General features: G+C 34.5%; 1 protein-coding gene across 4 annotated transcripts in view; it reads left to right on the top strand.

Moving 5' to 3' along the window:
• The window catches only part of LOC148955234 (neurobeachin-like protein 1), a 227,589-nt gene that overhangs the window by 176,300 nt on the left and 32,265 nt on the right, over positions 1-19,024 (top strand). For all 4 annotated transcript variants that reach the window (XM_089101080.1, XM_089101086.1, XM_089101072.1 and 1 more), the window contains exons 21-27: positions 702-816; positions 1,446-1,577; positions 3,791-3,899; positions 8,625-8,734; positions 10,359-10,581; positions 13,064-13,257; positions 14,093-14,274. In XM_089101080.1, the coding sequence (XP_088957206.1) occupies positions 702-816; positions 1,446-1,577; positions 3,791-3,899; positions 8,625-8,734; positions 10,359-10,581; positions 13,064-13,257; positions 14,093-14,274 (1,065 nt within the window). The remainder of the gene's footprint in view (positions 1-701; positions 817-1,445; positions 1,578-3,790; positions 3,900-8,624; positions 8,735-10,358; positions 10,582-13,063; positions 13,258-14,092; positions 14,275-19,024) is intronic.

Raw genomic sequence — 19,024 nt, 5'->3', positions numbered from 1 at the left:
TGGGAAAGTTTTTTTAATTAATCACAATAAATAACCAAGTCAAACTAAAAAAGAACAAACATTAACATGATTAGGGCTGATACCATCCCACGCCTTCTGAAGAACTGCTCGTTTTGGGTTTCATTTCTTTATTGACGGTGATAAGTGGTAGTTTTTTTGCTGGAAGATTACTTGACTTTATTTCTTTTCATTTTTGGTTCAATTTTTTTATTGAACCAAAAATGGAACTAGATTGTAATTACAATTCTAAAGAATTGTAATTCTTCTTACTTTTCTTTTAAAACAATTTATATGGAAAAGAGTTTTTAGTTAATATCATGAAAAGCCAAAGGAGGTTAAAGGATTGGCCATCAAGTCGGTAAAAGATCTGTGTAATTTCTGGGTAGAAACATCAGATTCTAATGAAACTTGGGCGTAAGAGTGATAGGCTTCTAGCCTTATTTAGGCTGTTTCCAAAAGCAGACTTTAAGGTCATTTGAGAGAGTACGTGTTGGTCCCTGGCCCTAATTATCAAATAATCGTTCTTTTTATCCTGTATAAATGTCTTACATTCTTGTTAGGTCAAGAGACTTTTCAGATATATATATATATATATATATATATATATATATATATATATATATATATATATATATATATATATATATATTCACACTGTTTCAACATCAAACAGTAAATACAACTTTGTATATCTATTCAAGGTTTAGTTCCAAAGTTTCACTATGGCAGTCATTATTCAAGTCCAGCTGTTGTTGCCCATTATCTCGTACGAATTGAACCCTTTACATCAATTCATATCGATTTGAACGGAGGAAAGTAAGTTTCATTTTTATCAACTTTGTCTTATCTTAATTCAATTTCTATTTGTTAAAATCCTTTATTTCAGTACAGTATTTCATCACGTTACAATGGTAATCTTTCCCTGAAGATCTGACGTAAGTCATAACTATTCTGTTTCGAGTCTTGTTATCATTTAAGAATGACCAACAGGGTAATTTCATCCAACTTTCCAATAATACCACCTAAAAACTTATTGGGAATTCGGAACAACCGGGGTAAAGTAAAAAATAATAATATACTGTTGTAAATAATGATGTTTCATTGAGATTTCATGTAAATATCTGTTCAAATATGAAATGTTTATTGGCGTGTTTCCCTTATTTTTTTTCCTTGGTAATTTTGTTTTGTTTATAAGAATTGGTGGTAGTATCTTAAGGCACAATATCTGTTCCTGACTACAGTTGAAATAGGGGCACAAAACTATGAAAGATACTCGTTTTATTCCCTCTCTCTCTCTCTCTCTCTCTCTCTCTCTCTCTCTCTCTCTCTCTCTCTCTCTCTCTCTCTCTCTCTCTCTCTCTCTCTCTCTCTCTCTTCGTTCTGAATTCTCTCTTTCTTTCAAGCTTTTCCTAAAGCATTTTGTATAGGCAAACTTTAATTTTAAGGTTTGACTTGGCTGACCGCCAGTTTTTCTCAGTTTCTGGAGCATGGAGATCTCTGATTGAAAATCCTTCTGATGTGAAAGAGCTTATCCCAGAATTATTTACGTGCCCCGATGTTTTTCACAACTATAACAAGTAAGCTATTTTCTATACGTTTCGTAACACAAATACAGGAACTTTTATTGTGCGTGTTTATATGAAATGATATGTTTTTGTTGTAAAGAAAAATTAGGCGGTCATGATATGAATGCCACAATAAAAAATTTGCAGTTAACTTGTATTCGGTATAATTTATTTTAAATACAACCCTGCTTATAATACCCTACAATTTTCCAACCTGCTCCATGCTTACCCTGAGGAGTCTCCCAAATGTATAATAGCATTATAGCACGGAATATCAATCTCACATTCCAGCGATGAACCAAGAACTTGCGTTCTTCCCTAAAGAACCAAGAACTTCAAAATGAAGACATTTTCTGTCTTTTGGCTCCATCTTAGGTCTAATCATATCTGAAAAATGGGATTTTCTAGTTGGTTGATACAAGATTATAAATATCTTTAGTCATGCGTAAAGTTTTACACTTGCTGCGTTGCCGAACCGTGAAAACAAATAATGGGAAACTAACCCACTAAAATTGACAATGGTTTTCCTGTTTACACAATATACATAAAGCACACAAAGTAAACAAATGATATTTCAATAAGGAATTTTGTGACATCTGAATTTGAATGCATCGTGTTTAGAATTTTTTTTCTTGGTGTCTGAAGCAAAAAATTGGATTTAATGTAAGCAATAATTGTGATATTAAAGAATCAGAAGAATTAAAGATTCTGTAGATATTTATAAAAAGTTGATACACTGATAACTTGTAATCTGAAGTTTTTAATGTTGAATAATTGTCAATAAACATATGAATGCACAGCTTAAATTCTATCTATTCAGCGATATAGACTGTTCAATTCATATTTGGTAATCTTAGGGTTGTCTTGGGGATCATAAGGTTATATTTTAAATGATTTTACTCATCCAATTACCGTTTTTTTAATCCAGTTTAATGCCAATTAATGGCCGTGTTTGTCTTTTGCTATAGCAATCAGAAAAGTTACACTTCCTGGAGCTTCATGATGATATATTTTTTCGCTCATTTTTAGTTGATTTGTCACAGATGTTCTTTTTTTTCAAACTTGGCGCCACTAATTATTAAAACGGCGTAACGGCATATGGAGGTACTTTTCATTAGAAATTTAGTTCCCGGATTTTGCTGTTTTTTTTAAGACGTATACGGTTGTGTAAGTTTCCACTAAAGCAATTTAAAGAACCAGATTCTATTTTCATTGTCCTGGGTACTTCAAACGGCAGGATCACCAACGGTAGGATTGTAATTTCATTTGCCAGTTTCGTACAAGTATAAGAGAACCGTAAATTTAAGATTTGGTAACATAGATTGTGTAGATTTGTTTCTTTAAAAAAGCCAAGGCTACAAATAATTACTACGATCAAGTGTCTCTATAGCAGTGGTCAAGGCCGTACCCAGAGGGGGGTGGGGGGGGTTTGAACCCCTACCGAAATGTTTTTTTGACTCGTAAAAACATAAGAAAAATGGACATAAACAAATTTTGTTTGTTTTTTTTAGGTTTTTTTTGTAACCACCCCCCCCCCCACCCCCGAAAATAAATCTTTAAGTAAAACCAGCTCCGAAAGAAAAATCCTGGGTACGGCCTTGGCAGTGGTTCCCGACCTTTTTCAAATCTCGTATTTCATCGCGGAGCACCCCTACAAAAATTAAAAGAACATGGAAGACAACACTAAGCCTAACTTGGATACATTTTTTAGCACAGTTCCAAAGTAACAGAACATTTTGCATTGCTTTTTTTAGGCAAGGTAACCGTTTCAAAACGAACGAGACACTCAGATATTGACTACGAAATCTGTTTGCTTTCTCAGCATTTCAAATGATAATACCACGAATGAAAATATTACCTTACTTACTATGCAAGTGAGCAAAACGGGTGCTTTCTCATTCTAATAATTGAATGAGTGTGTGTTATTACTGTCCGATCACAGTGTCAAAGAATGTCTATGCTCATGCCAGTGTAACTAAATCGGAAATAGTTTAATTTTTTTATCTGGTTTGCTCGTGTATAAAATTGGCGGAGATCAGAGGCTTCAATAATGTGCTCACTTGGTTCTGTTGCTAAAGCTAAAAGAAAGATTAAAATAAAATAAAAAGGTAGTTCAGTAAATTGAACTCGTACCTTATTCACCGTTCGTGTGAATTTTCTTGAATAGTTTTGCCACAATTAAAGTAATTCATCACCAAACTGACTTGGTTTTGGTTTCGTTGAAGATTTGACTTTGGAAAAGTCCAGTGTTCAAGTGAAGTAGTCAATGATGTGGTGCTTCCTAGATGGGCATCATCTCCAGAAGATTTCATTGTTAAGCACAGAGAGGCGCTGGTAAGATATGTATTTTTTTGCTTCTTATTTGTCTATTTCATGGCAAGTTGCTGCTCATGGGAGTATACAAATTAAATCTCTAGTTAAGTGTTGTGTCTGCTGGATTAGAGACAAACGAAAAGATCTGGAAAGTAACTATGAATACAATCATTACCTAGTAAAGAATGTGCACTTCTTCCCATCATAAGAAAATGCATCAATTTTAGGGGTATGTGAGATTATTTGTTGAACATCCTCCAATTCTTTGCTGATCCAAAGTACAGGTACGTTACCCTTTACTTATCACTTATCCTTTACGTTACCCTTTACTTGTCACTATTTAAAAAGCTCATGTTTCTATTAAATGATCGTGAATTCCGACATCGAAAATTGGAATGAACAGAAATTGTAGGAAGGAAATTCTGTTTCTTCAATCCACCATATTAAGTTTTGCATTATCATTTGTAGTTATTAATTTAAAAAACTTCTTCCACAAAATAAGTTTTTCAAAGAAAAGTAAAGAACTCCATTAAACAAAAAATTAGCAAAAATAAAATCAAGTAATCTACCAAGCCTGAAACTACCACAAATTAGCATCGATAAATAAATGAAACCCAAAACGAACAGAAATTACAATAATTAACCGAGTCAAACTCAAAACCAGCAGAAATTGAAATAAGTTGGGCGTAAAACCGCTATGCCTTCCCAAGGCCAGAACAAAATTTGCACTTTACTGAAAAAATATAAAGGTTTTTACTTTTATAACTCTCATAAATCAAATAATATAAACATTTTGATTACTAAATATCAGTATATGTATATTAAACTGACAATGCACATTCATTTGTATTTTTTCAGTAAAGTGCAAATTTTGTTCTGGCCTTGGGAAGGCATACGTTGAGTAAAATGGCTATCAAAAAATTTGGATTGGATGTGTTTGGGTAAAAGGTGGGCGTGAGAGGGGGGTAAGTTGCCCTCAAATCTCTTTCGACTATTAAAAAGGGTAATATCCCTTTGAATTTCAAATCGAATGAGCCCTTTTTCAATTTTTTACGACGAAGATTTCAATAAAAACCTTATATGCCTCCAGAGCATTACTTATAATCCTTGCCTTGAGGGTTTCGGGGGAGTGTCATCCTCAAAAATATATTTTTATCTGGAAATCAACTACGCTGAACAAAATGGTTATCTCAAAATTTTATTGGATGTGTTTGGGGAAAAGGTTGGCGTGAGAGGAGGGTTAGTTGCCCTCCAATCACTTTCGACTATTAAAAACGGTACTATCCCTTTGAATTTCAAATCGAATGAGCCCTTTTTCAAGTTTCTACGACAGATTTCAATAAAAATCTTATATGCCTCCAGGGCATAACATATAATCCTTGCCCTGAGGGTTGTGGGGGAGTGTCCTCCTCAAAAATATATTTTCTATCTGGAAATCAAATAAGCTAAAAAGAATGGCTATCTAAAAATTTTGAGTGTATGTGTTTGGGGAATGATGGGTGTGGGGGGGGGCTAGTTGCCCTCCTATCAAGATCGACTATTAAAAAGGGCACTAGCCCTTTGAATTTCTAATTGAATGAGCTTTTTAGAAGTTTCTACGACAACGCTTTCTTTAAAAACCTCATATGCCTCCCGGGCATAACTTATAATCCTTGCCCTGAGGGTTGTGGGGGAGTGTCATCCTCAAAAATATATTTTCTATCTGGAAATCAACTACGCTGAACAAAATGGCTATCTCAAAAATTTTGATTGGGTGTTTGGGGAAATGATGGGCGGGGGGGGGGGGGGCTAGTTGCCCTACAATCACTTTCGACTATTAAAAAGGGCACTAGCCCTTTGAATTTCCAATCGAATGAGCCTGTTTGAAGTTTGTAAGACAACGCCTTCTATAAAAACCTTATATGCCCACAGGGCATAACTAAAAACCCTTGCCCCGAGGGTTGTGGGGGAGTGTCCTTCTCAAAAACGTATTTTCTATCTGGAAATCAACTACACTGAACAAAATGGCTATCTCAAAATTTATGATTGGATGTCTTTTGGGGAATGATGGGGCTGGGGGGGGGGGGGCTAGGTGACCTCCAATCACTTTCGACTATTAAAAAGGGCACTAGAACTCTCAATTTTCAATCGAATGAGCCCCTTTTGAAGTTTCTACTACGACCCCTTCCATATGAAGTGCCCTTCTTTAAAGGAAAAAAAAATACATAGTACATTGTGCCAACATCTTTCTTATATGCCCTCAGGGCATAACTTAAAACCCTTGTCCCGAGGGTTTGGGGAGATAATGGGCGTGGGGGGGGGCTAGTTGCCCTCCAATTACTTTTGACTTTAAAAAAGGGTACTAGCCCTGCGAATTTCCAATCGAATGAGCCTGTTTTAAAGTTTCTACGACAACGCCTTCTATAAAAACCTTATATGCCCCCAGGACATAACTTAAAACCCTTGCCCTGTTGTGGGGGAGTGCCCTGAGGGTTGTGGGTGGATTTTTTTAACTGGTAATTAACTACGCTGAACAAAATGGCTATCTCAAAATTTTGATTGGATGTGTTTGGGGGAATGATGGGCGTGGGAGTCTAGTTGCCCTCCAATCACTTTCGACTATTAAAAAGGGTACTAGCCCTTCGAATTTTCAATCGAATGAGCCTGTTTTGAAGTTTCTACGACAACGCCTTCTATAAAAACCTTATATGCCCCCAGGGCATAACTTAAAACCCTTACCCTGAGGGTTGTGGTGGAGTGTTCTCCTCAGAAACACATTTTCTATCTGGAAATCAACTACGCTGAACAAAATGGCTATCTCGAAATTTTGATTGGATGGGTTTGGGGGACTGATGGGCGTGGGGGGGGCTAGTTGCCCTCCAATCACTTTCAACTATTAAAAAGGGCCCTAGAACTCTCGATTTCTAATCGAATGAGCCCCTTTTGAAGTCTCTACGACGACCCGTTCCATATGAAGCGCCCTGCTCTAAAGGAAAAAAAATAATAAAGGGTACATTGTGCCAACATTGTTCTTATATGCCCTCAGGGCATAAATTAAAACCCTTGCTCCGAGGGTTTTGGGGGAGTGTCCTCCTCAAAAATATATTTTCTATCTGGAAATCAACTACGCTGAACAAAATGGCTATCTCAAAATTTTGATTGGAGGTGTTTGGGGGAATGATGGGCGTGGGGGGGCTAGTTGCCCTCCAATCACTTTCGACTATTAAAAAGCTCACTATGCACTCCAATTTACAATCGAATGAGCCCTTTTCGAAGTTTCTATGACAACTCCTTCGATACGAAGTGCCCGGGTCTGGAGAAAAAAAAACACATTGTGCCCACATCGTTCTTTACTTAGGCAGCGCTAGCGCGCTGCCTATGATACGTGTTACACTTAAACACCTAAAATCGAAGAGAAAGTACGGGGTGTGGTCCTAAACTCAAAAAAAAAACAAAATCGTCCACTGCCTGCAACACGAATTGTTTGTTTATCAAGAATCCAACTCTATTTGAATTAAACGGTTGTGTAACAAACCGTAAGTATCTTCGGTCTTTTTAGCTTTTTTTACTGTATAATTTGTGAACTGGTTAGCCACATTCAAAGCTATAGTACGATTCACATTATAGTCTTTGCCCATCTGTGAAAATGAAAAGATCTGTTTTATTTTAGGAAATAAAAACTTTTATTTTCTGTCTTTTATTTTTGTTTTTCGGCTTTTTAGCTGAAATTGACAAATGGTAATTTCAACAAGAATTTCCTTTGACTTTCACACTTTAGTACCTGAAAGCCTTTGACTCTTGCCCCTTCTACCATTCTAATTTACACAGTTTACTTATTCGTATATTTTTGCTAGCTGTTCATCTTTTTTTTCTGTTCCATGTTTTGAGTTATATAAACAACTATATATGCATATATATATATATATATATATATATATATATATATATATATATATATATATATATATATATATATATATATATATATATATATATATATATATATATATATCTATATATATATATCTATATATATCATATATATCTATATATATATATATATATATATATATATATATATATATATATATATATATATATATATATATATATATATATATATATATATATATATATATATATATATGTATATATATATATATAATTACTGATGGCTCAGATGTGTGATGGGAATAACCCCCCTTTATCAAAGGATAAAATGACCATCAGAAGTAGAAAAAATATATATCTATACTAATTCAAAAGGAAACAATCCCATACACTTGCCGTTTCTATTAACGTCAGTTAAACTTTTTTGTGCCTAACTCTTGTTTTCTTTTTAGTGTTTTTCTCTCTTCTTTCTTCCTTTTTCATGATAAGTATTACAATTTTCACTACACACAGGAATCACGTTTATGAAAACAAAACACAAACAATATATAATTTTAGAACACTCATAGTAAAATTTGTTATATGCTCTCAAGATCAAGTAAAAAATAAAAATACAATTATTTTTTAAAAGAGAATTGAAAATCTTAGATGATTATACAAAAATACTCCTCAATGTTGGAAAAAAGAAAAATTAATTCTCAAAATTTTCACAAACAAAAAAATAAGTTCATTTATTTCAATTGAAGATTCAAAAAAAAAGAAACCTTTGTTATCTCGTTAGCGTTGTTAAATGTAAAATAAATAAATACTATCAAAATTAATGCTATGTAAAATAAATTTCGAAATATAAGAAAACTAAATTAATTTTAATTTCAGGAGAGTGACTATGTGTCAAGAAATCTCCACGCATGGATCAATTTGATTTTTGGCAATAAAGTCAAAGGACCTCAGGCCGAGGATGCCATTAATGTATTTTACTATTCGAGGTAATTACTTTAGGGATTGTGCGTGCTTCTGTCAACTCTTTTTGCACAGGATAATATCATTACGTGTACCAGATAAAGGGATAGCGTCAATCTTGTGAGAGATAAAGTTTTTTGATAATCAGTTAACACGCCAATAATGAAACATTGGGAAACATTGACATTCGATTGTAATATCAAATAGGGCTTTTAAACTTTCCTACAAAATAATTAGCGACTCAAACTAAAGGTGAAAGATATATGTTTAACTTTGCTGCGATGGAACAGGCCATCGTAAAACTCCAAGGGGTATAAGGAAAGGAACTAATTAGCCTTGCATTTTTTTTAAATGGGAACAAGTCATAAATAAAAGCTTAAACCCAACTAACCATCAGCTAAGTTTTTCTTCGTCATAATGTTAAATCTCAAGGTGCCCCCTTGTTTGAAAATTAGTTTTTTTTTTTGTATTTTTTTAATTGAGCTTTTCTTGTGGAAGTAAAAATTCAAGTTGAAACTTAAGATGAAAAAAAAATTGTTGATATGCAGATTATGCAAGATATACCTACAACACTAGTTCAAATAAAATACTACTACTACTACTACTAACAGCTCATCACAGCACCAAGCCGCCTGAGGCCAACACAGCTACGCACGCTCCTCCTCCACCCCAATCTATTCAAAGCCTCCCTTTTTACACCCGCCCACGAAGTTCCCATTTCCTTTAAATCTTTCTTGATGATGTTCTCCCACCCCAGACGGTTATGACCTGCTACGCACGGTCCTCATCCATCCCATATTCAAAACCTCCCTGTTTACACCCTCTTAGGAACTTCCCATTTCCCTGAAATCTTTCCTTACGACATCCTCCCACCCCAACCAAGGACGACCTGCTTTCCGTTTAGCCCTAGACGTTTGGTCGAAAAGCAATATCTTTGGTTATCTGACATCCTTCATCCGCAGAACGTGTCTTAGCCATCTCAACCTTTCTCTCATTATAGCCCTAGAATTGAACCACACTTTTCGTACAGCCTACTGTTTGAAATACGATCAGTCAGTCGGGTAACCCAAAACAATTCATAGGCAATTTCTCTGGAAAACATCTAGTAAATCTTTCTCTGCTTTTCGGAGCTCCAATTCTTCAGAACCATATTTTACCACTGTCATCACTGTAGGTTCCAATAATCTGATCTTGGCTTGCAGACTTAGCTTCCTATTCTTCCAGTTTTTTTTTCAACTGAAAAAAAACACCCTGGGCCTTGGCTCTTCTACTTTTAACCTCTTCACTGAACCCACCGTCTTTACTAATAATACTAAGTTGGTAAGTGAAGCTGTCCACTTGATCGATCTTTTCGTTATCCAACGTCACCTTTTCATCTTCACTCATTCCTAGTCTTAGTGACTTATTTTTCTTAACATTAATTTTCAAACCTATTCTAGTACCCTTAACTCGCAAAACCTCTTGCTTAAATCTTCAGCATAACTTAAGTCCAGGGAAATTTTCCGGTCCCATTTGATTCTGTGGTCTCCCATTGCCTTTAAATCCCTGATTTTATTGGATAGTAGTTTTTAGGTTAGCATTTCAAAGGATAAGACGCAAAAACAAACACGTTCACCTTCGGAAAATATTTATTACTTTATTTTATTTCAGCTACGAAGATGCGGTCAACTTTGATTTAATAAGTGACGAAAAAGAGAAAAAATCCGTCGAGGAAATGATTCGACATTTTGGTCAGACCCCTGTTCAACTTTTTCGTTTTCCTCATCCAGTGAGACAGTCTATAGATGAAATAAAAAGGTCTTTCAATTTCAGCGGGGTACATCGAACGCCATCTATTGTAAATTTTCCTGATGCAAGATGTACTCATACTCGGGTAATTTATTTTCCATATCCGTACCTACGGAATTGCTTTTTAACAGAAAGGCTATTTTTCGAAAACGTTATAGGCACCAAGACTTCTATCTTTCTTTTTTGGTAACTATCACAATTATAACTTTTGCCAGAAAGTAATAAAATTGATTAAGATAAAGTCGGAACGAATGCTGTTGGGATGATTCTCATCCTCTATAGAATTTATTAAATATTTGGGTTCTTCCCTCCTAAAATAAGACATGAAATCGAAATTTAAAATACTTGGATCTTTTATCCTCCTTGAAAACTCCTTGACTGTCTGTCCTTCTCCCAAAACTAGTTTCAAGGATGATTCTGTTGGATCAAAAACAGTTATTTTGCTTTTATATGCCTTTTCATTTACTATTGAAGTTGGATTTCTTTTTATCTTTTGATTCTTGGCATCTACTGTTATTTTATGTATAACTACCTCAAGTTGAGTATTTGAATGGTAATGGCGGAAAGAAAAAAAAGAAATCGATGTGAAAGGGCCTACTGAGAAAGTCAATTTCTGACTAACTTTTTTTTCAAACAGTTTTTGCTGTGCCAAATTACAAGTAAAGAACAACCTATGCCAATAGTAGCCAAAAATCTAAAAAAAAGGACATCTTTACAACAACATGTGCACAGAAATAATCTGATTTCCAAGCGTATTCCGATTATGAGAAAATCTTTTAAGTTTAAAGTTCCCATCAGAAGTGATTGGGCCGAGACTTTGAGGCAATTAGCCTTTGTGGCCTGAGCCTTGAATGAGTTTGACGATTGCACCCCATAATAATGTTGGCGTAAGAAAATTTATTTTAACTTAAGAAAAAGGAGAAAGTATTCACAAAAATTTGTACAATCTTGATGAAAATCCACCTTCAACTTGAGTAGGCCTATAAAACTACCGAAGAAAAAATGCAATTTTTTTATTTTTTCCGGTAAAAAATTGTCACGAATGCCTTTTTATTTATTTTTTATTTTATTTTTTTTGGGGGGGGGGGTGCTCATATGAAATCAATAATAGCATGACATCGAAAGAGGTCTCATTTGAATGAGAATTGCAATTTCCAGTTTTCTTTTTGCATAACAAATGAGATAAGACTATTGCAAAGTGGAACTTTCTGTCATTTCGAGGTAAAAAACAACGATTTTTGGCCCTAAGAGGGTAAAATTACTGTCAAGTGAGAACCCTGAGGTAGTCTTTCGTTTTACCACTATAGAAAAGTATCATATATAGACTCACAAATTCAGCAACCACAATGACACACGGTGGCGAATTAAGTAAAACAATGATTTTTTTCATTCATATGCTTACCTGCACAAAGAACTAATAACCTATATCCGATTTGAAGATTGTAATTTTTAAAATAAGAATGATCACATTGAACCAGTGGTCGTCGATTATCGGGAGAATGCTTATTGGAATTGGAATTTAAAGTTCAAATATCCTTTTTAAGTATTAAAAGAGATCACGTGCCGTAGCTTAGGGTAATTTATAAAACCTGTTATCAAATATTTTAGAAACAGTTGTTGATAACTTACAAAGAAAACTAGGCTATTAAACTTGTCAATATTCTGGCATGGAAATACTGAATTTGGATGATAACGAAATGACAACAGTTGACCGTCATTACTTGAGGTAAATAAAAAAAAAACTGGCCTAATCTGTAATATCAGAATCCAACTAAATGACTACTGCAAGTCTTGGTTTTGCAGTCTCCTACTCCAGCGTCTGTGGTGCCGTCAATGAATTAAAAAATAAATATTTAAAGGGAGATGATAACATTTGCGGCTTGCTTCTTGTCAGCATGATGTTGTTTGAGCACTTAACCTTACTGTATCAAATGATTTTTTCATGTTATCTAGTACCTGATTCATTTTGTGTTTGCATCATTGCTGTAATTATCAAAAATTGATGTAATTAGCGGTCGACTGATCATCGATTGCGGTCCAACATTCGACTCTCACTGTTACCTCGTGTAGCAGTAAAGATTTCTCCTATTTTGTCCTACAAAACAACAATTTTGACATGAATTTTTTTTGTTCTCCGCGTTTCTGTGCGTTTAGAAACTAGGGATTCAATGTCAAAGTACTTAGTTGAATCTCAGTCTCAAGCAATCTCAAGGGTTCTATATAATGGTTATTTTGAAAAATATGGTCAAAATCAATTTGCCATTGAACACTAAATACTTTAAAACTTAGAAATAAGTCAATTCTAAAACGCGCTTAAGAACATCCTTCATGCTGAAATACAGGACCAAATATGGAACATTTTCTTGAATTTGATTCTATTATGTGATTGTTACATTATTAAGAAATCTTTATTTTTTCTTTTTTCTTGTTTCTTTCTTCTTTACTTTTTTCTAAATTTTTCAGCTGTTTGTTATGCTCTTTTTCAAAACGGACTCTGAAAATTCAGTTTCCTGGTAATGGTTGTCTTCAATTTGCCAGATAAATTTAATGTTTCATTCTTGTTACAGAAGTTCACCGACGCTGCCTCTCAGTGTGTTTGGACCGCTTTCCCCTATCGATTCCGTCCGCTTCTTAGTGCTCCTTCTACAAATGAAAACTTGGATTTCTTTTGTGTCTCCTCGAAAATGAATTGTACGGTATATAAAATGCAACGAAGTGCCAAAACAACATTAGAAAGAATTACCCCCACGCCAAAATTTGAGTATGTATAAATAATTTGCTTACTAAAACTTGTAATTTTTCTGTTTTGTATACCATTCCGACTCCTCTACACGTCGAAAATGTTACTTTCCTAAAAAAAAAAGAACTGGTTGCTGTATTGGCTGCATACAAGATAGCCACTGTTATCTTGTGAACCAGCGTTATTTTGTGTCATTTTGACTGTTATTTGTGAATGTTGCTTTTGCGTTACAACCTGCTAGAATTCGAGTTTAAAAAATACTAATATTTACTCTTTTACAATGTTTATTCTTCGTCTTCATCTCGGTATGATACAAAGTGCTACTAAAAATGAGTCCTATTATTTAAAATTTCCAATCAGGGCTATATTACATTTTGATTTGGGGATTGTCTGTACATTTTGGGAATGGAGGGGGTGACCATTGACAACGTATTTTGGCCATGGAACAACTGAAAATTGTGTCGTTTTATATAATTTATCCACATTTTATAAAGGAAGGGGGCTCAAACTTGTTAGGCCAATCCCCCTTGAGTATAACCTTGCATCTAGTATCCCAAAGTTCTTTAAGGACCAGTTAAACTGGCTAATTTCTTAAGTATTCACCTTTAATTAAAGTCCAAAAGGAGCGGGTGTTTCATTACTACACAACAATAGCTACGTTCTACAGTCTCTTTGTGCTATAATCTTTCCTGTCTTTCGGAGAATATTCTAAGAATGTGTTCTAAGCAGTTTACAAATATATTTGTTTAGCTTACCTATTTATTGTACTTGTTTTTAATTTCCAATTTTTCGTTGTTTTTTTAATGTTTTTTCTTTATGCTGTTAAAAATTTCGATAATTCTTGTGAATTTTTAAGGAAGGAACGAAATCTACAAGTTTATTTGCACCCAAAGCTTAAGATGTCACCTGATTTATTTGCTGTAACACCAAATGGCAAGCACTTGCTAGTTGGTGGATCATGGGATTCAACTTTACACGTTTTTACAGTTACAAAAAACAAAGAACTGCGTCTTGAATTTTGTATACCCAAACACAAAGGTATGAGTCAATATGCTTCCACAACAAATTTTTTTTTTTTGTGTAGTTTTGATGCTTCATAATTCTATGTTGAAGGCCTGCATATCAAATTATACATTGATTCGTTTTGCATTCATTGTTCTGTGTAAACATATATATAGTTTGCTTAGAACCGAATTTTGAATTTCACAAATTTCAAGACAATCAGGCCCATCCTGGCGTTTTCCGTAATTTGGTTATTTTTGATAAAAAATACTTTTTTTATTTTATATCCCATGTAATATGTGATGTACTCCTGTGTTGTTTTATGCTAAATGAGCAGGTATTAAAACTTTTGAAAACGTTTAGCAAGTACGGACACGTCCTGTAGGATTATTTCCGGGAAGGGGATAAATATGTCAAAACATAAAGACAAGGGGATTCATGTGTGTAGGGGAATTAAAGATTCACTTAAGGTTCTTGTGGTGTTTTCTACCCCCTGAGCCTCTCCGTGTGTACGTGCCTGATTAAGTGTCACATATTTTTCTTTGAAAGAAAAGCTAGAGTTAGCACCCCTCGAATGTTTTTTTTTTCACTCTAGTATGCTTTGATGAAATATTTGACTTTAACAGTTTAAGAGAAATGTATAGAAATACCCTTTCATGTCTTTGTGAAGACACCTTGTTCTTTTCCTTCTTCTTTTTCTCTTGAAATTACACAGGAAATATTATGTTTATTGACATTTGCTTGCATGAATGAGACTGATTGTGTTTTTGCTTTTTAGATTGGTTTATTTTTGGTTCCTTAAATGCCCTATGAAGAATTATTATATATTTGTAATGTGTCTTGTTTTTGCGATTTTTTTGAAAAAGTTCAGAATTGGCATAGGAAACGCTGTATTTTCTCTGAGTGGTTTAGTTTTGCTTTTCCCATGGGGCTAGAATTTCTATCGGGGGGGCTTAGTCATCCCATAATATTCCCCAGTTTTGGCAATAGTGTAGGCTATAGTTATGAGAAAGAGCTAGCTTATCTTTCAGACGACAGACACATGCATTTTACCTGCTTACTTGCACAGATATAGAAGTTTTTCATTGGTGTTGACAAACATATTGACTGTAAGTGTGTCGATGAAGTACAATTTGCCTCGTGAATTTTTGATAAACTGTGTTTTTTCCAAGATAGTACATAATCGTTTATATACCAATTGACTCTATGCTTCATTTAAAAGTATATTGCCTCAGTAATTCGTTTGAAGTATTATTGGCTTTCAGTATTGAACGTCCAGGTTGCACGTTTGAAAGTTTGAAAGTTGAAAGTTTGCACGTTGAAAGTTTGAAAGTCCAGTAAAACAGAAACATAGACATAGACATAGGTTTATTAAGATCGAACAGCGTAGCCATGGCTAATTTATGTCGTCTTTACAACAATATGAGAAGAAAAAAAAAATACAAATAACACTATAAAAACACTAACACGTGAATTCAAATAACACTAAGTCTTGTTGTATGCTTCAACGAAAAAGGGGACAAACGTGTTTTTGTAGCGGTTGGTCCTGCAGACAGGGGGTTGTAGCTTCGACTGGGATCTGGTTCTTTGGTTAACAGGAGCATCAGGTGGGAGGATCAGTCTGTGATGGGGCGAAGATAGCAGTGACTTGCCGAGGGACATGATCAGTGATAATCGTCTGTCGCTGAGAGATTCAAGGTTAAGTTCTTGCAAGAGTTTGTTGTAGTCGTCACTTCTGTTACCAACGATTATGTTAACAGCTCGTTTCTGCAAAGATTCAAGGTCATCGCAAAGGTAGTGGGTGCTCTGGACAAAAGGTCCCCAGACAGCGACGGCATATTCGAGTAGAGGTCTCACATACGTAATATAGGCATTTTTTAGGCTTTAAGTGTCGCAGCCAAACCTGTGCATCAGGACTAGGGTCTGAAGTGATGCATTGCCAGCCTTAATAACCTTCTCCACGTGTTCGGTGAATGTGCAGTCCATCGATAATGTGACTCCGAGGATTTTTGCAGATGGAACAATAGGGAAAGGGACTTGCAGGAATTCCAGATCACGTTTTAAGGGGCAAAACCTGAGGATCATTGATTTATCTGCATTCAGTGTCAACTTGTAACGTTCACAGTCCTCAGAGAAGGATGCCAGAAGGGTCTCGCTGAACTGACGTATACTTATATTAAGGCATCGCTTAATCTCCTTATTTTAGGATAATTTGACAGTAATACGAATCACCTCTTATATACTGAAATTTTTCACCATAGCTTTAAATCTATACATTCTGATGAATAACTACATTTTCTCCTACTACATCCCCTAGAATAGTAGGTTTTCGGTGGCTCCCAAGATTGTCGAATTAGCACACAAATAAACATAGTTAACCCCATCGTAATGGAGGGTGCCTTTACGAAACTAGCTATACTGACCCTTACCCATTGCAACAAAAATTTGAAAAACAGATATTTTGACCTAAAAAAAACATCTGCTATCATACCGGAAATAGGCTATGGACGTTTTTAATTAAATGGGGAAGATAACAAGTTGGGCTGGGGGACCTTTGCTCTGCACCTCAAAGCATTCGTAAAGTTTGAATTTTTACACGATAACAAGACTTTATCCTGCTAGCCCGAGCTCATACCTGTGCATTGTCGTAAGCAAGCATAAGACGACGTTCAAGTGCAAGTGCACAAAAGGATATTTTAAGTTTTAGCTCTTGTGCTGTCTTCTGTAAACTTAACATATAGTTTTAATCTTACAGCCGATTTAAACTCTAATCAGTTAGAGAGCCCTAAAATTAACATAGGAAAACATAAAGTTAAAAAGTATTGAGTATTGACTCAGAAAGCTACTCCTAGTTGTGTCTTTGTCTGATTTTTTTTATCCAAACTTTTTTTTGTCAATATTTTGTTATTGTTTTTCTTGCTTTAACAGAGATATACTTAACCTAGCTGATGACTTTTGCCCGAATTTAGACTTAAGGAAGAACTTTGTGATGCCAATCTTAGTTTTTAATTCTTAAATATCCTCACACTACAACGTTTTTTTTTTGTATTTTCCTTGGCTAAGATTACCTTTACCGAGCCTTAATTTGTTTATTGGTTTGTAAATCGTTACTAGTGTATATTCACCAACTTCCTTGAATGGAAGAGTTCATTCTTCCAATGAGTTCAGGTCAGAATAATGACTTTTTGATACTTTTAAACCAAATTTTACCGCTTCAGGCGTTACATTTGAAAATCTTTCAGTTTTCCTTTTTTTATTTTTAACAAATGGGTCACAAAACAATACAATATAGAAATCTCCATATAATACTAACAAAACAAAACTGCATATAATACTAACAATATTAAAATAGGTTCCGACGGCATATTAGCGTATTTGGGACAATCACGCTAATAGTCCAAAAGGACTATTTTTGTATTTTAATACCGCTGATTGGGCAAGATCGCAGTTCAAAAATTGTTTTGAATGAAAAAAAAAATGAAAAATGAGAAAATCATCAAGACTGACCATAGTAATCGGTGTTAAAGGAAATTAAGATAACGCGTGAAATTTCAACATTTAAATTTAAGATTTAAAATAAAAATAGGCATATTACTAATAGACCGTTGCAACACTAATCTGCCTGAAGCCAACGCAGTCACACACGCTCCTCCATCCCAATCTGCTTAAAGCTTCATTTTTTACGCTTCTACAGGAAGTTTCGATTTCATATAGGTCTTTTTATGACATCGTTCCCGCGTCATTCAGAGGCAATCGGCTTTTTGTTTGGCCCTATATAGATGGCGTCTAAAAGCATTAATTTTTTTTTCAATCCATCATCCTTCATCCGTAAAAGCTGGCCTAGCCATCTTAAGCTTTCTTACAATATATCTATAGAAAGAGAAATTGAACAACATTTCTCCATAGAATTTATGGTTTATATACGGTTAATCAAACGGGTAAAATTATCCTCAGACAATTCCTCTGTAAAATATTTAGCATTATCTTCCTCAACCTTAAGAAGTATCCACGTTTCAGAGCCATGTTTGACCACTGTTATTATTGTGGTTTCCTGTACTTTAATCTTAGGTCGAAGACTAAGATTTAATTCGATATTTAAGTTTGAAGAATATGATATAACACCCTGCGCTTTGGCTATTCTACTTTTTACATCTTCACTGCATCCACTGTCTTTACTAATATTACTATCCAGGTAAGTGATGCCTCCACTTGACCTATTTTCTTTGTGCCTAACATCACTTTTTCCCCTTTATTTGTTCCTAGTCTAATCGAATTAGACTTTTTAACATTAAATTCAATCCAATTCTAGCGCACTGAACTTCCCAAAACCGCAAAAATTCATTCATGTTGCTAACAAAATAAAATATGATGTTATTAATTTAAGAACTCTTCTGGCGATCATATACATTTGTCTCACGAGGTTAAAGCATCAATTTAAACTACTAATCAGTTAGTATTTTCTTTCGATAGCTTGTACGTTTAATAGGTATGTTTCTTGCTACTACAGTAACTTATTTGCTTAAATATATGTTTAGTTAAGAAAAGATAATATTTTGTGATATTAAAATATCTTTATTGGAATTATTTATTCATCAATAACTATTGATTGCATCGTAAATGAAATATTTGATAACAAATATGACACAGGACGATTTTTCTATACCAGCTGGATTATTAAGGCTGTCATAGTTCGAAGAAACTCATATTTTTTTTTCAAATTTTACTTTCTCTTCCTTTCTCCCCATTTCCCTAATTGTATACTTTCCCTAATTATATACTTTTGCCA

The sequence above is a fragment of the Artemia sp. Qi Xiang Cuo genome, chromosome 2 (assembly GCF_049724085.1).
Source record: "Artemia sp. Qi Xiang Cuo chromosome 2, ASM4972408v1, whole genome shotgun sequence".
Lineage (NCBI taxonomy): Eukaryota > Metazoa > Arthropoda > Branchiopoda > Anostraca > Artemiidae > Artemia > Artemia sp. Qi Xiang Cuo.
The sequence above is the reverse complement of the archived record's forward strand: the minus strand, read 5'-3'. Positions and strand labels throughout refer to the sequence as shown.